General features: G+C 34.0%; 1 protein-coding gene across 1 annotated transcript in view; it reads left to right on the top strand.

The window, feature by feature from the left end:
* Positions 1–27,064, top strand: part of LOC147067449 (uncharacterized) — an 85,383-nt gene that overhangs the window by 43,086 nt on the left and 15,233 nt on the right. Inside the window, exon 3 of the mRNA XM_085953979.1 lies at positions 26,638–26,777. Coding sequence (XP_085810105.1) covers positions 26,699–26,777 — 79 coding nt within the window. The 5' untranslated portion in view covers positions 26,638–26,698. The remainder of the gene's footprint in view (positions 1–26,637; positions 26,778–27,064) is intronic.

Here is a 27,064-nt window from a genome sequence, read left to right on the forward strand (position 1 = left end):
AAATAATACCATGATGATGTGTTCCGATGTTCTCAGTGATTAACACTCAAATTAACTTATATTTCTAACTATTTAGTACATTTTTTTTTATATAAACACTCGCATGTGTTTATTTACTATATCTATGGTTGTGTTAAACATAGTTAAAAACGTAAATTTGGTAATAGCTGGACTACTAATTCAACTCATGATTGCAGTTTTAAATTGTTACGCACAACTCAGGGGTTTATCATCACTGTACCACCCAATTTTAACAGTTTCTAGTTTATAGTTCTTGCAATAAAAATATAATTTGAATGAGCTAACTATGTACACGAATATGTTAATTTACTACCTATACACGTCGTAGAAAAAAATAAAATTGTTCAACTATGTAAGTTCATCGTTTATTTTTATATAAATAGATAAAAATCTTATATAAGCTATGTAACATGACCTTGCAAAATAGGTCGTTTGCATCGATTTTCATTCAGCGTAGCGATTTGAAAATCAGGCTAAGTGGTTGCTTCTATCTAAGCTGACCTTTTGTTGTTATGTAGTTATGTTCCTTATGAATGGTATGATTACGTTTGACACCATACCTTCTCTGTCTGACGTCATTTTTCGCGCCACATATTTCGAAATGCCGGTCTGCAAATTATCAACATTCGCTTGTTTGGAAAGATTAATAATTATAATACATATTCAACCATCAATGCAGTTTCTGCTTATTTAATAATCATGTGTGTTTTCGTCGCTCGGGTTTTTAGCATTATTTCAATATGTTATACATACCTACGTACGTTTTGTATTTTCGCAGCCGTAGATATTCTACCTTACTCTAATGGTCTAACGCAGCGATACTCAACATGCGGCCCGCGGGCCACATACGGCCCTTTAAGCTTTTATGTGCGGCCCGAAATACATTTATTATCAAGAATTTCGTATATCTTGAGATTCGTTTCAACTTTGACGCACAGATAGTGAACACCCGAAGAGGATTGTCATTATGGTCCACATCAGATCTGGTATAAAAGTTTTGCTATTGCACACGATTAATTTAAAAAGCACGCATAATTTTTAAAATCTCAAAAATGTTTTGTAAAAAAGGGGGGGTTTCATGATTTTTTTCGTCACACCAGTAGTGATGCGGCCCGCGTTACTTTACAAATATATGTATTTGGCCCGAAGAAAAAAAAGGTTGGGTATCATTGGTCTAACGTCTAACGCATATTGCGGAGATATACGCATGCCGAATGCTTTCTCATTCGCACTTATGGTTAGTTTTTGTTCAGGCCATGGTTTGCATAAATGCCCACTGATATTGTCTAGTAAGCAGTGCATTTTTTATAATCGAAATCAAACCATTTATATTTTATACAATTTTGTGGGTAGAAAAATGGTGCCCTTTAAAATATATTGAGACTATAATTAGGTACCTACATACTAAGAAGAAAATCTTAAAAAAAAACCGTTTGAGAAATTATGGTTAGAATTTCGATTTACAATCACGTAAAATCGATAATAACCGTACGTAAGTAAGTAACCAAAGTAAAAAGGCAATATAAGTCACATTTCTTTATCACTTCAGCGGGTACTATTGTGGAGTATCGCATCTAATGTAGGCAATTACAAAAGTTCACAGTAATATAATAATATGATACTCTCTAGGTGTAGTCAAAGCTCTTTGGAATTGTGGAGATCTTTTATTAGTTTAATTAAATTTCTACCATTATTATAATAATATTATTGTATTAAATCAGCTAATATTTGAAAGCAGGGCCAATTTATCCATTTTCTACTTTTTCACGGGTCGCAGTGGGTTTCACGGGTCGCAGTGTTGAAAAATAGAGTTATAGATATTTACACTAGACGACACATGCATTTTATTATTTTTAATTTAATAGTTACACATCGGCAGCTCCATTTAATCTCCACTCTGCACTACGTACATACCTATTATGTATTTTCACGTATAGGAAATTAGAATTTTGTCGTATCCCATGAAAAATTGCTGTTGAAGTTCTTGTTATTTTGGGCCGCGGTTTGTCCATCACCGTATCAAATTATTGATAATTATTTAATACATGTTTAATGACTTGTCCAATGGAAGTCTTCTTGATACGTTATTTATTTTGACCAAGTGATTTAATTAAGCATTTTTACACCCATGCAAGACATTTTTCGTATAAATAAATAGTAAAAAATCCCACAAAATTTAATGTCTACCTACATCTAATCCATAAAATTCTACACTCGTTTGACCTTTGCGATTTCTTTGAAACAGCTTTATTATGTGGCTTTTCTCATCACTCGACAAGAATAACAAATTAACTTAGCTGTGACGCTGTGATAGCTAAACGAGATTTGTCCCAGGAATAATTTAAAAAACTCCAACACAACAACCTAAAAAAATACTGTATTGTTAATTTATTCAAGTGATTCGGAGTTTATGGTGGCAATTCATTGTATACAATAAGTTTGTCATTTGGTATTCTGTTATAAAATATTATTAGATATTATAAATACATGAATCAATAATTAAATTTATGTCCGAATTCCCACAGTATTATGTTATATAGTTAAATATTACATATATAAATTTATTGTGTAATATTAAGAACTAGCTATATTCCCACAATATTGTTGAGAGTGTAGTAACATGTACTTATTGTAATAGTTCACATAATAAAATCGATAGTTTATAATGTTTTTGTGGAACATCTGCTATATTATCCCCATGGCCCCCATATCCTGAAGCGGGCCACCAGGTTAGGACATTTGGCGGCCCCCCTACCTATCGCTAAAGGTAAAGGCAGTGTACGCGGTGTATTTTTTTTAGGGATTTTGTTGTATTTTTAATATGTACATCCATTTGAATTATGGAGTTGTCGAGTATCGGCACACAGTTAAAAATTGCATCGTACAATCAAATGTTTAAATTATTAAAAATCATCGAAGTAAAATAGCCCCGCAGGCGACTTTTTTTACTAATATACCAAATTTGTGGTCTGTGTTTATCTCACTTATCGGTCGACTCTTCACGCCGGGCCCCTAGGCTAAAGCCCTGTCAGCCCCCCCCCTTGTGGGGGCCATGATTATCACCTATATACAGATTGGTAACCGGACAAAATAGAACGTGACAAAACTGAACAGTCAGGGGAAAAATAAAACATTCATTTTTGTGGAATTTATGCGTTAATTAAATACTTACAACACTTAAATTTATAAACGAACTAGTTACATAAAAATATTTAATATTAAAAAAAAAAAACAATTTTGAGTAAAATCATCAACCGTTTATTAGGTAGGTAATGTGAGAAAGAAATGCACGTACCTATGTTACGATTTGAACCAATGAGATGGGGATAAGGAAGGTCTATTTTTAAGTATTTACGCATAATCATAAGCGGTTTATTCCAAACGTTCACGTCGATAGTGTAAAAATGTGTATGGTTCATCTGTGTAGCGCCCATTATCCATTTGTCCTGTCGTCCGATTAACAGAGTGACTAAGTGAAGATCGTCGTGATGGTTAGCCGACGATAGGGGATGGCGTATGATGAAGAAGAAATAATTATACACTATTCATAATAGGAAACAAAAACAATAATATCTGGTACGGCAGGGGTGGTGAACCTATGGCACGCGTGCCACTGACGGCACGCGAGATGATTTTGCATGGCGCGCGTTTGAAGAGAAAAAATACCTATAACAATAATAAACGACAGATCGCATTGTATAAAAATAACAGGCAAATACTCTTCAAGAAGGAGCATTACGTTTAATTTAAATATATAATTGGATAGATCAGTCCTTAGACTTTATGCGTCACATATAATATTATCACATTTACCTAATCAGGCGGCGGGGGATGCCTCATCTGATCGGAGCATTTCTCCTGTCAATTTGTGCAATGAGGACCAAACTAATTAATCCATTAACAAACACTGTTATTTCTACCCACAAAAAAATGACTTCGCCAAATAAGAAACAAAAACTTGGTGAAGCTAATAGTATTTCTGGCAGACAATTTCAAAATTGATGGACCGAAATATATGGTGTAATTATTGAAAAAAGTGATAAAGCTATTAATATCTGCTATGTTCTGTGAGTGATATCTAGAAAATCATCATCTTTTTAATAGATTTTTTAAAAACTATTTTTTCGTCGTGAAAAAATGCTTGGCACGTCAGAGTTGAAAAATAATATTTGGGAAATTTTGGCACGCGTACATAAAAAGGTTCGCTAACCATGGGGTACGGCATACATTCTAACGCAGAGATTTCCATACTGGGAGGCGCCGAGTGTTGCAAAGGGAGGCGTGAAAAGTTTTACACAATTATTATTAATGTAGCCACAGGTTTTCAGTTTGCAAATACATAGTTTATAAAACGGCCGCTAGTTATAAACTACATAAAAAAACAGTTCTATAAAAGGTTCTTTGCAAACCTGTCTGAAAATTTGGAGACTAATTTTATAATACCTCACTTCTATACTATTGTGAAGCGCGCTAGCTATCTCGTGGAAAGTGAAATAAAAGGGTCAAATCATAATGTTGAAATTTGAGGCAAATTTGTTTAAGAACGATAGTTTTGTTGTTAAACTTGTCTGTTCCGTCGAACTTTAAACAAAACGAGTAAATAAACCAATGCAAGGACCACTAATACATTCACTGATTTAAAAAGACAAAGTGAAGGCATTTATAAAAAATTGGAGCTTTGGAAATCAAAATTACAAAAAAAAAAATAAGTTCGCTATATTTCCACTTTTAAATGATTTCTGCGCCAGATATATTGAAGCAAACAAAAATCTATTTAAGTACCTACTGAGTTCTTGGTTAGTTTGCTAATGCACTTTTCACATTATTTTATTAATAGAAAGCGTTACTATTTGATGTGATACCTTTTTCATTTTTGTATTAGTACATTGTTGACTATTTGAAAAGATGTCTGTATTATTTAATGAAGTAAAGGGGGGGGGAGGCGCCAAGAATAGATTTTTTGAAAAGGGAGGCGTAGTAACATAAAGTTTCGAAACCACTGTTCTAACGCTAACGAATGAATATGAATAATATGATCAGTGATCACCATTCCTCTGGTTGTTTCACGGCTTTAATCTAAGTGATAGGCATTATTAAATCCGTTTTTTTATTCTTCTATGATATAAATACATCCTGTCACTTTTTATTGAACTCGGTCTACTTAAAAATATTCGCAAGTCACTCGTGACTATAATAAAATAAAGCCCCGACATTGTACTAATCATTCTTTTTAGAACTTATACGGACTGGTTTTTGACAGGACCGTATTTGGCCTTAGTTTCATGTATAGGACCGTATTTGCGTATGGGCATGCCGATGGCAAAATAATCTAACGCATCGAGTAGAAAAAAATGTTGCTTACTCTAGGAACTATAGTTGAGCGGGTTTGATCTGCCGATCTATAAAGGTCGGATCTTGTAGTCCTACAAACTTATCTGAAGAACGGTCAAAATGGAACTGCGAACTACTATATCATTCGAATGTCAGTTTCTGTCCAGTTGCAAGTCTTGATTGTATAGTTTTCGACTGTGGCTCCCCATCAAGTCTTCAGATAAGTTTGTAGGTCTGTAATACATTATTATAATATATTTTCATAAAAATAAATACCTACCGATGTATGTACTTCAGATGAAAAATATTATTTTACAGAAAGAACCGGTAATTTCGTATTCGCGTGCGTTTGACATAGCGAATATACGTGTATGAACGTCCCATACAAATAGTGCAAGAAATGCAATTGGAAGCGTACGGCTGCCACGACTTCTAAACACAGCCACCGGTGGTAGCTACACTTTGCGGACTGCATTTCCCTCACTTTTTCTGTAGTATCCGTACATGGGTTCATTGCGTGCCTCGACCGGATACAATCAGCTACGGACTTCTTAAAGCCCAAAGCTAGCTGTGAGACTAATGACCGCTTGTACTTCGATTGTTACCTTACTGCGCATCGTAACTTCTATCACTGATCCTCGAATATATTCCTAAACAGTCCGCGCTTTGATTCATGCGATGAATAAAACACATGACCTGCAGTTAAAACTACTAATAGGATACTCGATTACGAGTTGTTGCAACATATCGCGCCTACAAGTTTAGTGTTATCACTTCCAGAGCCTAGTAGGCACGAGGATAAGCGCTTACGTCCACTACGACGACCAGTCGCTGGAAGACGTCGCAACAGCTCGTGGGCAAGCTAACTACCAACCCCCGCTTTACCCCACTTTTTTAGCCGGACTGCGTGTGGTTATACTCACCCACCACTCCCTGCAACGTGTTGGGGTGGCAGGCCGTTATACCATTACCGTGCGATATTTAATACTTTAGAGCTCAGACACACGAGCAGTAAATCGAAGACATGCCCCGCGCAAACACAATCTAATATTGTTGCGTACTTTCCGGTTGGAAAGGTTCTAAAAAAATATCTATTAGGTATCCGAGTTCACAAAACTAGGTGTTTTGTCTGGTCAGATGTCCAACTTACTGCCGATCCGAAGATCGATCTAGCCTGGCGAGCCTGCCTGTACACCGACACGGTGGGACAAAACTCGTATCTGATGTTTTCTAACCGAAGAGAGAAAACAGCGGTGATTAAAAAAAGCGCTTTAAATCCAGCAATTAAAATGTTTAATTCTCCTTGTAGACCTTGTGCGATAATTAATTATACCTATTATAATACTTTTATCTATTAACGTGGTTATGAATGGCCTGGCCTCTTCTTGTATGCACAGCGGTCGGATAAAACCGGTTTATACAGTCACGATGTTATTTTTTAAGAACAGAAAATTTCTGCTCATATAAAATTATACAATATTATCTAATATGGAATTCGTTATCTGCGGCCAGCCTGTTTTGGAGACGGTTCCCTGAAGCTTATATTGCTGATTTCATTTTATTAAGTTGGTAGTTTTAATACGTATACATTTCTCTCGCATACATTTTATAATGTATTTTTATCAAAGATGTTGAAAAAACCTTCTTTTATAAAGATGGAGCCTAAATGTATGAAATTGAAGCAACTAAAGACCACTAATTAAGTTAGCTACAAATAACTTAGCATGCAGGTTCATTTGCGGATAACTTCACAGTTCTGCTATGACATATATTTGCCAATTTGCAGAGCGTATAAAAAGATAATTTGTCACGATGTGTAGATTAGCAACCAATCTACACTTTGACAATATTATTTTGTTGAAAAATCATGTAAAATTGTTTATAACTGCACTCGAGTAAGTAATCACAATTCACATTAAAAATGGCCGCCATTGCGTATGTAATAAAAACGGGATGGTAACTGAGCGATCTTAATATCTGTGTGGCATACCAACTTAACCATGCTTCATACGCTTGCAAAATAATTCCTAATGTCATAACAGAACGACTCATTCTATTTATTGTCCAAATTCTTTAATTTAAATAGAAATAAAATGAATTCTATCAATTTACCTCTCATTTGTATTTCATGTGTCATAAATATATAGGTAGGTACGTGCTGTAAAAAACTGGTAAATTTTGGGTGTATTGTTGAATATAATGAATAATATCGTCTGGATTTCAATCGACTGCCAAATTCAAAATAACGTAGAATGAAGGCAATTATAATTATGTAGGTAAGTACATCAAATACGTAAAGATCGGTTCGTGCTGGAACAATATAATATTTTCTTGCAAATGCTGTGATCTAAATAAGTTTTCGGAGGTTTCCACTCATGTGTTTAATGTTGATGATTATTATTGCATTGACGACTTATTACGGCATTGTAAAAAGAGTGCAATTAATGCAAATTGCGGAGAATTAATTTTTGACAGTGTTTTAATACCTCCGCCAGATAAAAAATTAAATGGTTACATCATTGACACAATTGGCAGAGCACACATCTCATAATATTGTGCACCTACACGACGTAATGATGTTACTCCATGACTGACAAGTGTGCATTGGCGTACGCATTGGCTTGATTAGGATACCTACTCAATGCAAACACGTAGTTTTGTAGTAAAGATATTAATATCGATTGAGGATTATTTATACTTGTGTACATTGTATTTTTTTCAGTAGAAGGAATATGTTACATATTGTTTTCTAGCGGTCTTCATTTCTGGCACAACATGTCTTGTCGGGCCTACGCGAAGAACTTTTACCATCCTGCACTCTTCATCGCCGACGCTGTGTACCTTTAAATTCTCCATAGAATCCAGCTATCTCTCGACCAGGTCTTCTTTTACCCGCAGGGAGTGCATACATAGTCCTTTTTTATGGTAACTCCTCTGACATGCCACGGAGGTTGCGAATCCATAGCAGTCTCTGCATTTTCACATATCACATGAACCCTTCTAGCAATCGAGCGATACATGTTTATATTTTTTCCGGCATAACAAGGTACCCTGCTTATGTTGCCATTTTTTGCAATTCAAATTTTCCTACTGAAAAAGGAATACTTTACACCAAATCCAGAATTTTCGATTTAATTATTCAGTTCGTTTATAATTACCATCATGTGCTAGCTTTGGGGTTTGAAACACAGTGACAGAACAAGACTGTACTATTTTTTGGCCGCGCACTACGTCCAGATTTGTTTGCCATGTCAACCAAGCTGCATGGAGATGGAGAGTCGATCAACTACGACAGAATCCATGGAGTTGTCCATTTTATTCATTTTGATAAAAACTGTCTTAAGTGGACCGCAAAAACCCGGCCTCGAACCGATGATGTCTGTTAGTTGTAGTCCAATGTGGCAAGCCTGCGACAAGGTACTTACGTTCGACCAAGTTTGCGATTGTTCGACCGCCGACAGCCTCTGTGTGTCGCATCAATCAGCACGGATTGGTGCAATTACCATTGCTAATTATAAAATACTGTACGTAACATGTTTTGCGTAAATCGATCGATATGCCTATCTACGCATATGTCATGTTTTATTTGTTTGTATTTTATGACATGGGCCTACACCCTTGCTAAATTTAATGTAAGTATGCGATAAGGATACGCCGAAATTGAATGTTAAACATACAAGAATACAGTTGTTACCTATTTTACACTTCATAAACTCAGATTGTGAAAAAGTTTTATTGGTTCACGCAGCGCAGTGAGTCGTAGAGTTTATGGATGTAGAACTGCGTTATAAGAATATACAAATGGTTTACAAAGTAAAACATAAACATTTGGATCGGTTGATATCTCACAGAGTTAGGTATATGTATAAAACGGTACCGGAACGCAGATATTGAGGCCTGTTTTCTTCCACCAGTCTCGCCGACTTTTAGAGCTGTTTCATACGAGACACTGGTGTTTGGACACCGGTATTTCTGGACACTGCATATACATTTAAATGAACGCGACACATGTGTCCCGTGTGAAACGGGCCTTAGGGGTCGATCGGTATATATTTTCCGTTAGAGGCAATGACGTCCCGTGGGGGTGGGCAGATTGAGCGTCGCTTGGGGGCGGCAGTTACCCAAAGGGCGGCAAATCAAAGAGAATCATTAGGTATATATAGAAATAGCTACCTTAACTTGGTAATAACGGAAATATCTTTCCATTAAAAAAATCAACTCACTGGTTGGAAACGTTTTAACAGGACTTTTTTTTGTCGGGTTCATGATGCCTAGTTTACTTCCGTTGTCATTGGATGTCACGTTCTTTGTGAACAGCAATGACACGTGCATACCTAATTTAAAATGTATCCAAATATGTCATTCGCGAGTTTTGGAAGTTGTCAGGTGTATTTTTAAATGTACCTACCTATCTGAAACCGTAGACTCCGCAATATTGTCTATTAAAGCAGAGATGCCATTTAAATTAGATTTAGTGGTATATTTCTTGTTAGTAATGTATCCATATAACACATTTCTTAGATATTGGAGTCATGAAAGGATGATAAAAAGTACTGTACATATTTAAAAAAAAAAATGTGGTGGCATTCTGGCGCTGCCTGGGGGCGGCATTTTGTCTAGGGACGTCATTGGTTAAAGGACACCTTTATCTATACAGTCGTTTCGCTATATTTATCTAAGGTTATAAGCAGTTCTAACATAACACGTTTTTGGATATACCTTGCCTAATTTTTTCGTATCTTCCTAATTTTTTAACATTCCGATGAAGTGAGCACCTCAGCGCCTCATGCGCGTCAGAGGAAAAATTACCTATATATAATAATGTAGTCGGACGATTACGCTCTAGTGTATGGAAAACCCTTAAATAATATGTCGTCACATTGAATTTTAAAACGACCTACTTATGGACGTAAAAACTAATTATTTTTTAATATGTACCTCCTCGTGATATTCGTGTTCCCGCCTTTGCTTGTTATTTGTATGTATGATATAACTCACTGATATAAGATAATATAAGGTCATATCATCGCAAAATTGCCATACTACATTAGAATCGTACGACGAAGCACTTGGCAAACAATATTGAATCGTAATTATTTAATAGTTTGGTATTGTCATGCAGGATTTATGGATTTTTTATGGTTCTTATTGATATGTTGTTCCATAGTTTGTCCAGGTAGGTAATCGATGACAATATAATAGTTTTACATGCTTTCAACAACCTGATGCCATAGATTGTTTCATGATATTATAAAGATAGGTAGTTACAAAAAATGTTACTGAATTGTTTTTTTTTTCATTCAAGCAGTTAGGGATTCCAATCCCGGGATCCCGAGCTATTTTCGATACCTATGAATCCCGGGATTGATAAACATAATCCCGAAACTTTCGGGATTGATTTTTTTTATCAATTTTTATGGAAAATAAAATAAAAACGAAAATATAACAGAACATATACTTTTAATAACAAAAAACTACATTAGAAACAAACGGACTTTGAATGAAGTTTGATTTATACCCATGTGTAAGTTGCCGATTCATTTTATTTTTTCACATAAATTAATAGAAATGAAAAAGATTGGAAAAAACAATGCTTCGCACTATTAACAAAGTAATTCCACCATGATCTCATACGTTTTACGACAGTTTCATATTTGGCTGACTAATTAGATTTATGAAGCGGAAAGTCCATAAGTTCACTCTGATTTGCTTTACTATTTTAAATCTCGCTAACCCATTGATTAAGTCTTTACTATAAGAAACAGCAATCTCATATTAAATTCACATTATTATTTATATTACAATATTATTTACTCCATTAAACTTATGTATTTCCAAGATTGAACGTACACAATATTAACAATAAATGTCTTAAATAGTATAAATTATACTAGATTTATTTTGACCGATTTTATCAATGTTATTTGTAAATATAAAAAAAATATATTGACAATAGAAAAAAATGCCAATCCCGGGACCAGTCCCGGGATCCCGGGATTGTCAAATTGTAATCCCGAAATCCCGGGATCATAATTTTGGCTCGGGATTGGATTCCCTAGCAGCAGTGACTCTTGATAGGTAAGTTAAATAATTGTGGGAATGATCGGTCCACAGTTTTACTATTACTAGGGTTACCATTTATTGTGTTTTACAAACCGGGACATAATAATATTATGTAGATGAAAAGAAAAATAAACATTTTTTTATTAAAAAAATAATCTTATACCTACTAACTTTATGGTTATTTTTATTGTTAAAACGAATTTAGTCGGTATCCTCTCTCAAATGAATAAGATAGCTAACATATTGTAATAACTATAATACCTCAGTAGGTACATAAATATGATAAACTACCCTCGATGACCGCCGATAGCACTCTTGTGTATAGAATAAATGCGCAGATATATTTTTAAATTCCGCGAATGGCATCCATGCACTTGCAAGTAATTATTAATACTTACTATATTATAAATTATAATATACCTACATGAGAATGTTTTTATTTAATTTAACATCTATTAACAATCTAAATTGATACTGTTTACAATGCTATATGTAGGTTGTTGAGTGAACTTTCTTAATAGCAAAATATTACGATTAATAAATTATAGTAGTACTCGTAGTTTAAATCTTTTGTGTATCAGACAGTTTTTCATTCATATGATTGATTAATATGGCCTGGCAAATTATCAATAGCGATTGCCTGCTTACTCGCTTGTCTCATTTCGACCATCCTCTCTATATTGATATGATTTCATTCTCAAATCTGACTTGACAATTACCATTCATTAAAATACATGTACCTAATAATAAAGTAATACGTATGATTATTTTACTTGTTCGTTTGGAATGTTTGTCAGCTCTGAGGTCACAATTGTTTATATTCTTTTTATATCTTCACGACTGACTTTTTACCACCGCCAGACGTAATTTAAATGAAGAAAAATAATGTTTTTACTTAATATACAACTCTTTCTACATCAGGGCTCGAAATGGACCGGGACGCACCGGAGCGCCGTTCCGGTTCGTGAAATCTGTAAAGTTATCGGTCCGTCTAGTGGACAAAATAATTTTACCGTCTGAGCTAGATATGCCATATAACCAAAAATCTAGCACACTTATGTTTATAAAATACACATAAAATTTGATAACCATGTTCATTTCCGAGCGCTCCGGTTCGTAATCTTCTCCATTTCGAGTGCTGCTCTACATATCCATTGCTCAATTACTGATGATGATGATTACTGAAATTACAGTTGTTGCCAACAATCCCATTTTATCTAGATTCCTAGAGCGATCCTACGCTGCGTTTGTTTCTTCAGTTAAATTGTGAATTCAGTAAATTTTTGTAGCCAAATTGGAGTCAAGGTATTGTGTGCTACGGTTAAACAATACTTGCCATATTCATAAATAAAGGGTTATTGAATAATATATAAAAATATATATTTTTAATTTGAAATAAAAAAAAACGGTATAAGATATCAATGTGCAATTTTTGCACCATCTTGTTCAAACCACATATCGTCCTGATCAAAATCATCTACTTAATTCATGCCAGAAAAAAACAGTAATCGTGTTTCTGTAGCGTTTTCCATTGACAGTGACTGCATTGCTATTTTTTTTTCAAAAAAATACATTTAAATTACATTTCTATATCGTAAACCTCACCAAACTCTTAATTGTGGATTTAAAGGTGTTTCAAGAATAGTATGAAGGTTTTCATTACTTCAAATGCGACAATAATATGTCTGTTTCAAGTTACTCTAAACCAAATCAGCAAGATTTGGAAGCACCAAGTGGTTATTCGGTTTAAGTTCTTGTGTTAATTAACTGTATTTTATACACCTTCAAATGCAAATCTTTATAAAGAATATTTCATATTGTAGTGGTATAAGAAAGTCACATTCTTGAGAACGACGTGCAATTAATTGTTCTGGATTTTCATCCACACTTTGATTTACGACATCGATAAATTCAGCAGTACGTTTACGTCTTTGACAGATTGGATTCTCAACATCACATACACTACTATTTGATTCGAAATTTTCAATTAAATTGAATACGAATACTAAGCTCTGTATGCCGATTATTTTGACCATACATTTCACGTAATGCCCGAAACGTAGCTAGAATATATTATTCAATATTGTTGTAATTTTAATAAATTATATAAGCTGTACAACTGTGTATCTTTCGATGACGATTTGCCAAACAATACTGAACACAAATGTCAATTTTGGTGTATATCAGAAAAAAGGCTGCCATGACGTTTTAAAAATCTATAGTACAAATTTGATAATCATATAGTTTCGTTAAAAGTGGGAAAATCTATGTGCCATATTATGCACTCGCCCTTTCTCTCGTTTTTAGTTAGCATGATATACCTAAAACTATTTTTTTCAATTTTTAAAACTCATCTCTATTTTCCTTTCGCCAACAATATGTTCTTATTTAGTAGGTAGTCAGTCTTTCTGGGTCAGAATTAATACATTGGTTGTCTTTTGTTTTTGATAAAAAAATGATATACAAAATACAGTACGTGGTGATGCATTTTTCATAAAAATATATACAACTATGAATAATAATACTATGAATTATGACGCTATTCGTTGTTTTTGAATTCATCAGTAAATGTTTGAGTAAACTTGCACTTCGAGCATTGAATGGGATTGTGACCACAAGACTTCTCGAACTTGACCCACTTGCTCTAAAATAAAATTAACATCAGCTTAACGATTTTCTCCGTATTTGGATGTCAACTTGTATAACGTTGTATGTATATTAGTATCTCTCAGTTTTTTAGTGCGATCACGTGAAGTTCACTTAATCGTCGACCTCGTTATCTGAATGTCACATAGATGTATTACATACATACATAGAAATGTATCCTATCGTTTGAAGAAATTCAATCCTCACTTAGTAATCATAGGTACATTGAAATTTCGTAAGAATAAATCATAGCGGCATGACTTCGAAAAGAAACCCATAGATTTATTTAAAAAAGACACGTTGAGTACATAACAAATTATTAATTCAGGACGTTCACAACATGACATTTACAATAAAAATTACAAGTAATCAGTTAGAGAAAAAACAAGGTAGAGGAAAAAAAGCAAAAAATAGTTTTATAAGTACAAAAGAAATAAAATTTAAAAAACAACAATAATTCAAAAAATAAAATAGAATTTAAAAAACAGAATATACCTATAATGGATCGCCAAAAATATCTACATCTCTAGGGAGTGCATTGACCAGCCGCACAGCCCTCGCTATTGATGCCTGGTGAGCCTGACATGAGGAAACAGCTTTCACCCAAAATAGGCCATGGCTGCGACCACGCAAGTAATTGACGGGTGCATAAAAATTCAAATTTTCTAGAATATCGGGATTGAAAACTATACCACAGGAAAAATGCTTTAAGAGCAGAAGTGACCTTACGAGCTTCAAGAGAATGAAAGGCGAGCTTGCCTTGAAGAAAGTTAGTCGGAAAATACTCGTTCGAGAAGGTGTCAAAAGGAAAATAATTATAAACTTTAAAATCATAGATAGCATTTAAAAAAATATTTGGTAATGTTTGATACCTACCTATTGGCAGAAAAAAAAATAGTTTAACCAAGAGAGTGTTTTCCACAGTTTGGGAAACACAAATTATTAAGTTACTAAAGTAAGTAAATTGGTAATGTATTGTACTGTGACTTAAACTAGGTACTTAAAAGCAGCTAGCTACGTTTAATGAAACATTTTATGATATTTGATATCGTTTCGAATGATTGTATTGTGGTCTTTCCTTTTACGCATTTTTAAAGGTCACCACATAAGCAAATTATTACAAGATTTAATTCGCTGTCATCAATCAAAATAATAATTTGTAATAATAAGCTTGTAATTTCTACCCAAAAAAGGTTACATTTTTTGACCTCGAACACACATTATGCTCGTAATGATATGCTAAATATTCAACCTTACAGGTAGATTATACAAGACTATTCAACTGTCATACATTGGCATGTGTCAGTTTAATATGGTTTATTTTACAGTAGATATCACCTACTAAGTAATAATGCCTATAGTAATTAGAGAAAACGAACAGGTGTGGCCATAGACTATAGATACATCTAGACGCCACCCGTTGCATTGCTAAATGAAGCCGCGTGCCTTGCGTTTGGTTTGTGGGCGAGCGAACGCATTCATCTACAAATGTTCGAGACCATAGACCATTTCGCTAGTGCTCGCCCAAAGTGCTCGCACTAGACGCTCAGAATTAAAATATAATTTTCTATTTTTTTACGTTATATAGTATTTTTAAGCGGTCAAAATGCAACCATTAGATAAATATATCCATAATTTAAGTTATTTTAAAGAAACACTCGGTCACTGATATTAAAATACATAATAATATACAAATAAATTATCACGAACATGTATCAACTTACGTATGGAACGTAATACCATCTTCTTGCTTATCAGTACGGCTACCACATTTTAAGACAACACACAGAACCATCTTTTCTACTTAATTAACTAAAAATATTTACCACTGACTTTATGTTTAACACAAAAAATAGCAATTTTAGCAACACGAGCTCTCAGGTTATCGACGCTATGTGAAGCGTTTCGCCACGATTTACTGGCGATACTTTTGGAAACTAGCTCACACATAATATGTAGTCCTTTTGTCTCAGAGATTGTAAGGGTGCCGAATACTTTCTCACTCGCACTCATGCATCGTTTTTGTTCAGGCCTTGGGTGTGGCAGTATTTTTTTAGCTTTTGCATTCCCTTTGATCACGTCTTGATTTAACATAAGGCTAAAAGTGCTAGAGCTCAAGCCTCCGAATTGGCAGGGGTTGCGAGGCTTGATAAATAATAATAATTAATTGGCGAATATAAATAAATAATCATATAATCAGTGACGCCCCTAGGCAAAGTGTCATCCTTAAGCAGTCTTAGAATGCCGTCACCTTTCATTTTTAGTTTCAAAGTGTCTGTAAATTCGTTAGGTACATACCTACTTACCTATATTATTATTTATTTTAGGCCGCCTTAAAAGGAAATACAGACAACATCTTTAAAATGATATTTACCATCTACTGAGAATTAGAGCATTTCCACGAAGCCTACTTTCAAACAGCTGTGGTTTTGGGTACGTGGAAGCCTCTGACTGTGACAGGTTTGGAGGTACTCCTGTAAAAAAGTTGTCTATGCGATAAACCGCCATTACAATATTACAACGAGTAATTACAATACAATAATAGCTATGTTGTCAGGATTATTTTGACATACTTACCTATTTCTGCAAAAAAGATCCAACCCATACGTGCGACATTTTGAGAATATTCAATATTTGAGTAAAGTTTAATATAGAAACGAAGGTTCTGATGTTCAAATAACATAATTACATATTATGATTCAATCAATCAATCTTTTCTCTAAAAATGAATTTTCTCAAAATGTCACACGTGTAGGTTAGATCTTGTTTGCAGAAATACGTCTATTTATGCTTCGATTATTTATTAAACCAATATGTCGATAGGTAAGGTACTTTGTAACAAGGCGACGTATCAAAAACCACCGCTGTTTGGGAGTAGGTTTCGTGGAAATGCTCCAATCCTCAGTAGATTATCTGTACTTACGTTTGTCATTTTTTTCAAGATTTTTGTTGCATTTGCTGTTTAATTTAAGATGATGATAATATAATATTATGTAGGTATGCATTTAACTATTTTGCATACTATTTAAGACTAAAAATGATACGGGCGGCACTTTTCCCAGTACGTCGCTGACTTTATCGCATAGGCCATAGGCAACATTTGAAGGGTGAATAAACAAGTAAAGTGATTTTGACATATCCGCGTTTAAAGGTTTAAAATGGTTGCAAAAAATACAGGTGTATTTTTATTTTGAAGTAAACATATAAGAGTATTAATTGCTGTCAATAGTAACATTCTTGTGATCAGAAAAAAAATAATAAAACAAAATTTGTCATTCAAGTCCGAAATGACCACTGCAAAAATGATAATTGTCCATACTGATGCCCATTTAAGAATGATGATTGTCCATTTTAACTCTTGTTATTTTTAGTTTAATGATCTGCGTCTCTTAAATTTCCAGTATGAGGAAGATCATAATATTCTTTGTTTCAGGCCGACAAAATTTCTTCAGGAACTGCAGTTAATTGTATTTTGCAGTTGATATCGATAGTCTGTTGTATACTGGATCGGGTAATTAGAATTCGCCTGCATTTAACCTAACCTAACCTTAAAGGTGTCGGAAATTTCATAAGTTGACAATACTGGCAGCTAAAATGGCGAGTAAACAAACCTTTTCTATGGGAAATTCAGTGTTATTTCTATGTATACAGTATACACGTGACTCTCAGCAATCTAGCCGTGTGTCGCATTTTGAAAAGTAATTTTTCTCAAGACTGGGCGATATTGGCTGGTAAAAAAATACAGAAAGTTACTCTATGAAAAAAAAACATTTTGTGACATTCAACGGTCTTGCAGTGGACCCTTCATTTTCTAAAGCAGGGGGGGGCAAACTTTTTGGATGGAGGGCCAAATTCAAGAATTCAAAATGAGCGGCGGGCCGCAAATAAAATACACTTTTTAGATATACACTATTTATTATCACGAAAAATAAACATTACAAAAAAAAATAATGAGAAAAATGAAACTGTTGTACATTTTGTAACATTTTTTTTAAATTCAGGTGTTAATTTTGTAGTTGATATTCTCAAAACTGTTTGTAAATGGGCATCGGAGATATATTTTGATCGTAAAGAATTTTTATTGAGGTTCATGATCAAAAATGTTTGTTCACATATTATATAGGTTGATCCAAAAATAACGAACATTTTTCTTGCATACCTAATCTTTACGTTGGTCGAATTCGTCTGAATTAAGGGCATTGTAAAATTTGGAGATTTCTTCACGACGATACGATTCTCTTAAATCAGTGTCACACTGCAGATCAATAATTTCAAGTTGTAGCTCTGTTGGTACACTATCAATATCTATTGAAAATGGATCGCGTACTATTGCTAAACTTGTCTCAATTTTTCGGAAGTCACCAAATCTTTGTGAAAAATCGTCATTCAGAGCTTTAAAAATTTTACCATATTCTTCAAATTTATGTTCTGGTATATTCAGCAACTTCAAAGTTGGAAAGTGGTCCTCGTTATTATTCGATATTTGTCGAAGGAATGACTTGAGTTTTAATTGAAATCCATTCAAACTTTTTACCATATCATGGGCATATATTTTTTTTCCTTGCAACGCGGAGTTAAAAGTATTTAAATGTGTCACGATGTTCAACGTAGAAAATAGTGGTTACATAGTGTGAGACGAGACGCAAGGAAGACGTACTGAGATAATACATTTACGAAACAACAAATTCTTCAAATTTTAATCTATTGTAAATATTTTTTTAAAAAATTATAAAAAAGTTATCCGTAATAAGAAATACAATAATTAATGATGGCGGGCCGCAAAAAAATACCCGGCGGGCCACATGCGGCCCGAGGGCCGCAGTTTCCCCCCCCCCTGTTCTAAAGGGAGCCTTCAAATACCTAAAACCGCCACCGATTACAACACGGATGCTTTATTTTAAAATTACATTATATTACATTACGTATGCACCTGTGTCGTGTCAAATGCCCTTGTTTATCACTATAAATCCCGTAGTTAAACTGAATTAACTAATAACCTCGATATTAAATCACCATTTTGAGTAAACGTTTATAATTCTTCGAAAATGAATGAAGCTGATGCACGAGGTGACACAAGGCTTGTGACGTAATTTTTCCCGCCTCTTTTGATAACCATTTATGGAAACTCGCCCGCCAGTTAGTGGATACTATAACAGGGGTGGCGAACCTGTGGCACGCGAGATGATTTTGCATGGTACGGGTTTGAAGAGAAAAACATACCTAAAATAATAATAAATGACAGATCGCATTGTATAAAAATAGCATGCAATTAATATTCTTACGGGATGCCGCGCCGCGAACCTCTAATTTTGATCGATTTATAATGCTTGAGACCACTGTAGCGAGAGAATGCCTCATCTGATCGGAACAATTCTCGTGTCAATTTGTGCGATAAGAACCAAATTAATTAACACATTAACAAACAATTTCGTTTCTATCCACGAGAAATGACTGCACCAAATAAGAAACAAAAAAAAATGGTGAAGCTAGTAGATAGTAGTAATTCTGGCAGACAGTTTCAAAAGTGGTGGACCGAAATGTATGACGTAATTGAAAAAAAATGATAAAGCTGTATCTCTGCTATGTTGTATGAGTGGGTAGAACATCATCATTTTTTAAATAGGATTTTTAAAAACTATTTTTTCCTTTGAAAAAAATGCTCGGCTCGTCAGAGTTGAAAAATAATATTTGGGAAATTTTGGCACGCGTACATAAAAAGGTTCGCCAACCCTGTACGTGTATATAAGAACGCCACATTATGGGTGGGAAGAAGGCCTTCCATCTGTTACTTACTTTGTTCTGTGGCGACTGGCGGGATTTTATAATATAATTCACATTGCATTCGATACTCTCACTCGTTTTGTACATTTTTTTCTTCAGACATCTTGTTTGTTGACTTTAGAGATGGCCGTGTTATTCTTTTAATGGGTCAGCAGGGATTCTACTGGTACGGGGGAGTAACAATCGGTTCGCAATAAGTGAAACTGAAAGATCCCATGTTTTTAACCATCATCTAAAGTTTCATTTCGTTTTATTTACTAATAGAATAATACTCGTACCTAATTAAGTAATTAATGTAAAACAACAATTATTCAACAATGATCATTATAAATCCGCTCAAAAATGGAACATATTGTCAAAACCAGTGTTTCCTAATCGCCGGTCCGCAAACAGTATTGTCGCCCACTTTAAAATGAATAATAATATGCCAAAAAATACGAGAAAATCGTCATTAAAAAAATTAAATATACACATATTATTATTCTAACATCACTCTGGTGTTCAGACATACAATACAAACATTGCCTCTATTTTGGATATCATATTTTCGACTACGTACAGGGCTCGAAATGGACCGGAGCGCACCGGAGCGCCGTTCCTGCAGCCCGATTTCCTAACTATCGTCTCGTGTTGCCACACATGCCGCCCGCTCGAGCGTGTATTGGCTGACGCCACAATTACGTCATGTCGTCTGGTGTCACACGAGATGATAGTTAGGAAATCGAGCCCCTGTTCGTGAAATCGGTAAAATTATCGCTCGTATATATCATATATATCTCGTGGAAAAAATAATTTGACCGAATGAGCTAGATAGGCCATATAATAGAAAATCTAATACACGTATTTTTATAAAAAACACATACAATTTGATAACTATGTGAATATCTTCATAAAACTGTAGACCGCTCCGGTTCGTAAATTTTCCCATTTCGAACGCTGACTACGTATTCATGTGAGAAGACTTTTCGGCCATGTCAGCAATAAAAACTAAATAGAGAAATCGAATAGATCTCAATGCAGCGCTTCGTCTCTTCGAAACAACATGGAAGCCAAGGTTATCAAATATTCTAGTAAAGATGCAGCAGCAGTTTTCGCAGCATCATTAACAATTTGTTTACAGTACCTACTGTTTCAGATTATTTCTGTTGACAATAGAATTTTCATGGTGTATATTTTTTTTGTATAATTCACAATCAGTTTGAAATTATATCTGTTATGTCTAATATAAAAATTATCATTAATATTTTTTATTTTGCGTCGGCCGTCCGCGATAGATTTATCTTATTTTCTCCGGTCCGCAGGTGTAAAAAGGTTAGGAATCACTGATCTACACTCTACGATAATGTAGGTGTATTTCTACCAAACCTTTTACGAGCATTGATTGTTGGGACACTTAATGTTCAAACCCTTTACATGCCTATAAACACGGATATAAAAGTAAGTTGACAACATGAGTGAATTTTAACCGGCCAACGTAATTAAAAACTATATAGGTATAATAACCGACCAGAATTAATGTAGAGAACTTGTCTCTGCTCCACAGTGCAAGATTATTACCATAATATGGCACATCGATTGTTTTGTATGACGTTATGTAGGTATTTATGATTTAATCCACTCTCTGACTTCATAAACATGGGTTATATATAATTTACTTTCACGGTGAAGAATTATGTTCCCTTAAATCTTCCAATCCTCTTTAACAATATGGCTGAATATGGTGTCAGCATGGCCCCCACAAAGGGGGGGGGGCTGACAAGGCTCTAGCCTGAGGGCCCGGGCTTATGAGGGGCCTTGAGTATCAGGTCAACCAATTAAGTGAGATAAACACACCGTAAATTTATAAGCTCTAATAGAGAAAAAAGTCGCCTGCGGCGCTATAAGATGGCCAGAAGTTTATTTTATAGTTACTTTTAGTGTGTTTCCTGACTAATAAAAATGACTATTTATCCAACATGGCGAAGGATCACATGTAACTTGGCTATCACATAAAAGGTCGCCATTTAATAATATGATCCTGAGTGACAATTCAAGCTGATTTATTTAAAATACCAAAAATCGCTAAAAAAATACACGGAATAACCCTTTATTTTCATTTTCACATTAAAAAATATACATATAAAAAATAGTTCCGCCGAATATCATTTGGGAAACACTACTATAGAACATTACACTCCCCTTAACCTTAGTGATAGGTTGGGGGGCCCGTCAAATATTGTGGCCTGGGGGCCCGCTTCAGGATGTGGTGGCTATGGGTGTCAGTTCTGTTAGGATTTAGCCGTAAAATTATTGATGTTATTGAAATCAATATTGGCTTATTGCCCATCCCTATAAAATTGAACTTACAGTCAAGTCAACAATTGGGAGACAAAAGGGATGTTTGCCTTGACACAATTATAGTGTACAATGTTTAATAAATACAGTAGGTACCCTTGCAGTGTTTATGTGTAGGTACCTATCTACTAATAAATATTAAAATTTCAATCCATTGGAGAAACTCACGTACCTACTTATTTATAATTTGACCGCGGAGAGTTCATATTGTCAATAATACCAGTAAATAATGTCTACTGCTTATCTACATTCGAAATCATCGATAGTTACAAGTAGTAGGTACCTTTTATTTATTCTATGTATTGAGAAAATATAAATTCAAATAGTGTTTGTGTACATACATAAGACCTTTGCGATATTTCTTGGTGTTAATCTGTGTATCTTATAAGTGATAATACTGATAACTAACTATCTATGAGCATTAGTATTTTTTTTACTCGCAAATTGTAGAACTAATCTGTCATTGGTATTGCCAATTGGGATAATCATGCGCAGGAAAATGGTATGTGGGTCCATTTCGAGAAAATACGCGTGATAATTTATTATCAATTTTTTGCCCATGACTTCCGCATGTACCCCTATACTACTTACAGCTTTTCGTCGATTCAATCGAGAACCCCCGCACTTTTTTGTCTCCATCTCCATCAGAAATCCGTCAATTCGTGTTCGTTTTTTTTATTTTTTACAAAATATACAGTTAGTTGGCCGTATCATATTAGTTCACCGTGATATGTTATATCGGAACTAGATGTCCGTATAGAATTGAAATCAAATTCGTGTCTTAGTAAAACACTTATGTAGGTAAGTAAATTAGATATACAATCAAATCGTATAATTTATATGAAATTCTGATAGGTGCTCGTAAGTAATCAAGTCGTATATTATATCAAATATATTATAATAATGACAGCGTTGTTATCAGATATTTATTTGATATACTTAATTCAATATCAAAGTAATATTCTTATTTGATTAAATAAAATTAGAACATTATTACTGTCTGCAATGAATGCTCCACGAACAACGCGTATTTAAAAAAAAATATTAATGCTATACGGCCACCTCTTTCCGGTAAGACAGATCACTGTGAACTGTGCTACGGAGACATGTAATACGTACAACTTACAATATGTAACCCCGAAAATTATTTAGACCACATCCATGCTTTGCATTGGTTTTCTAATAAGTAATGTAATGGTGCTGGATTTCGTTTATTTTTAGCAATTCATCATATCTTTCCCGTAATATTATACAGTCTATATTATGATTAATGTGAATCTAGAATAATCTAGAATTTGCGGTATTACTATTATTTATACAGTGGCCACATAATGTTACTTCGAAAGTGTAACGTGCTTTTTTAAATCAGTGAGTAAAATATGTTGTACCTACGCAAAGCTTTTAGCTTTTATCATTGTTGACGAAGTGTCAAAAAAGCGAGGTCGGGAAAATTATTTCAATAGGCACTTAAATGCATTATCAGCCAACGAAATAAACATAATATTATATACCTACCAGGGTTGGCGAACCTTTTTACGTACGCGTGCCAAAATTTCTTAAATATTATTTCGAGTAGTTTTTCATGGGAAAAAACATGGTTTTCAAGAATTCTATTAAAAATTATGATATTCTAGATATCGTTCACAGAACATAGCATCCTCATATAACTTTTTCAATTACGCCATACATTTCGGTCCACCAATTTTGAAATTTTGTATCGGAAATATATGGCCGTATATTAAAGACCGTCCAACCTTTTTGGGTCGTATATTACTGACATAAAATTCATGTCTTAATAAAACACGGTTCTTGTCGGTGTACACTTTACAGGAAGCCAGCAGCAAACAAATTTTGAAAATAGCCGATATACTGGATTATTTGTTAGGTTAGGTTTTCATTCTTGAATTCATGAATTTTACCAAAATCAGCTATGAAAATTGAATTAATGTTCATATTGAATCTAATAAAGTTGGAGACCGTATTCTCTTTCCGATGAAAAGCTCGCGGCGAGCAGTGCCACGGTGAAATGTTTCACGTACAATTTACATGTAACCAATAAGTATCGAGATTGATAACCGCAAGCATTTTTAGTTTAATTATGTAGGTGCAGTTCTACGTATTATTTTTACGACCTCTAAGTTATTATTTCCGTAATTATGATGAATAAGTATAAGAATGTATTACGTTGAAAAATAATAGGTATATAAGATAAGCACTAAGCAGATTGCTAGTTATTTTAGTATGGAAGCGGCAGGTGAACTATATTCTCTTTGAAGTTATCGTATTTAGAAATTCACGTGTCTCGAGATGTCGAGAAAATAGAAATAGTCGAGACCCGGCTTCGCATAGACACCTTTTCGTATATGTATTATCATTTATCACGAATCGCAGCATATTTCACTCTACAAGAATAATAATATTAAGTTTTCTTTAGCAGTTAGGTTAATAATAGGATTTTAGCGTTAGTGATTCCGGTTTCACAGACCGGAAATTGCACCAGCCTACTACCTAGTGCCAACATTATCAAAACAGTGTAGTGCGCACGAGGTGCCTAATAAGTAGGTGATAAGATTGTCAAGTACCCAAATAATATTTTATTTTTGATAAATTAGTTTACATCAAAACATCAGATGAGCGTGCGCAAAGTTCCAGGTTTAATATTGAATAAACATTGTTTCGTTATAAATCTAAAAGAAAGTAATACCACATGTTCAACTAAAAGAATTTCTGTGATATTTATTTATTGTTCGAATGGCTCATCTTTTAAAAATAAGCTCAACACTATGAAAGTGGTTAATCCTTATAAAAATATGAATCGATTTCGTTTAGTATTTTAATTTAGGGACCAAAAATAAATTTATTCACGTAGGAAACATTGATTAAAAACGTTTTTCGTAAATATTTTGGTTTTTTGTTCGAAAAATCACATTAACAATTATGATGACTTAATGGAATGATTTTAATTCATGAAAAATAATCTGAAAGAAGATTTATCTTCCTTAGTTTTATTATATTTCAGACCACTGGGAGTGGGGGTAGGGGGGCTGCCGATTTATTAATACAGGCAAAAAGAAATCAAATATTTTTCTTTTAATAATCATTTAGATAAATAGCTATATACCCGGGCATCTATTCAATACACAAGACTGCTATCGGCAGCTATCGAGGGTAGTTTTTCATATATTTGTGTCGAAGTATTATCTATAATATTGTTTCAATATGTTAGCCGTCTAAACAGTCAAAATTGTCTATCTCGCTCTAAAATTTAGTACAACCAAGAGAGGTGCTGTTAAAACATAGCACTCAATGTAACAATTACAACCAATTTATTGAAATTGTTACAATAAGTGCTAATACTTCGATACAAAACTGTTAGCGGCCGATAGCAGTCTTGTGTATAGAATAGATGTTCTGGTGTAATATTAATATAAAAATAGCACCTACTTACATACTTTTAGGTAGATATTATACCTATATATATTTTACAAAACTTATTTTCAACACACAGTGCAATTGGTTTCGTTTTTTTTCAACTAATAATCCTTAAATAACTGTAAGTATTTGCAAATATAATAGTGTATTTGGAAAACGTTATTATTTAGGTTTTCTGTAATTTATCGTAGTTTTTATACACTATTATTTGTGATTTTTTATAACCCCTTTCGTTATAATAAATGCAGCGCGCTAATGCGTCTGAAAGAGGTGTCCAGCGTGATTTTCTATTTGTGAGATGTGAGTAAGAAACTGTTGCGGCCATTGTTGATCGAGACTCGCGACACAAATAGAAATAGATCTCACACACTCACTATCGCACCGATTTTATGACACATCTTGGAGAAAACAATATTTATCCAGAGCCACACTCAGGATTTATATAGCCGATATTTATTTATTTTACAAATGAGCGTTTGGAATGGTTATAAAATAAATATTTATTTTTTCTTAATGCCACTAATGTTTTTAATGATCTCCATCCGTAGGCGGATTTTTAGTCTGAGACCTCCTAGGAATAGTATAGTAAATCAGCCTAAAATTAAATTACATCTATGTATAACATTGCTAAAATATGTTGTTTTTTAAGCGTATATCGTTGTCATACAACTAAAAGTGAACAACTCCAAAAACAATATTTTACCATAGAGCCATTTTCGTGTTTACTTAGCAAGGTACTTAAATGGTTCCATTATGTAAAATTTTACATAATAACATTTAATTTTCATTTTCAGAACTTTAAGAAATTTATTTACTTTATGAGAAAAAAACAAATACCTAGTCACTTGGTCAATTTTACTTGTACTACAAATGTAGTTAATTAGTTAGTTCTATCTCCTCCACCCCATTCTACCCACAAAATACTTAAATGTATATAAGTACAAAAATAAGTGTTCAGTGACATTATAATATTATGTAATTTTGTTTATTGACATCTTGATAATTATTTGCATTTCTTTATTTTCACAGGTGACTGAGAAGTGTGTGTGCCGACCTACCATTAAAGATAGGTCAATAAAAAGAGGGCATCATGGCGCAGAAGTCGTACTCAAAGCAGAGCGAGTACAGGACTTACTCAACAAAAGGCAATTACGATGACGGTGATTTTGGTAAGTCTAATTTTACGTTAGTAATAATATCTGGTAGGTAGCAAGATCCACTATAGTCAGGCCATGACACAATGTCATATGAAAACTTCTAATACGAAACAGGCAACAATAACTAAACAGAAATAGTTACTTTAGCTTGCTTAGTTCAGATTATAAACAAGCAAAAGTCAGTCACCAAACCACATTTTAGCCACCTTGCCTCCTTCAAAGCGTTCCAGATGTATTAATTAGCATCAAAAAGTAAAGAATTTATTTAGAAGACAAGAGGAAATTATGTAATGTAGATA

The sequence above is a fragment of the Rhyacophila brunnea genome, unplaced genomic scaffold (assembly GCF_057557595.1).
Source record: "Rhyacophila brunnea isolate RB1 unplaced genomic scaffold, BYU_Rbru_1.0 scaffold_4, whole genome shotgun sequence".
Lineage (NCBI taxonomy): Eukaryota > Metazoa > Arthropoda > Insecta > Trichoptera > Rhyacophilidae > Rhyacophila > Rhyacophila brunnea.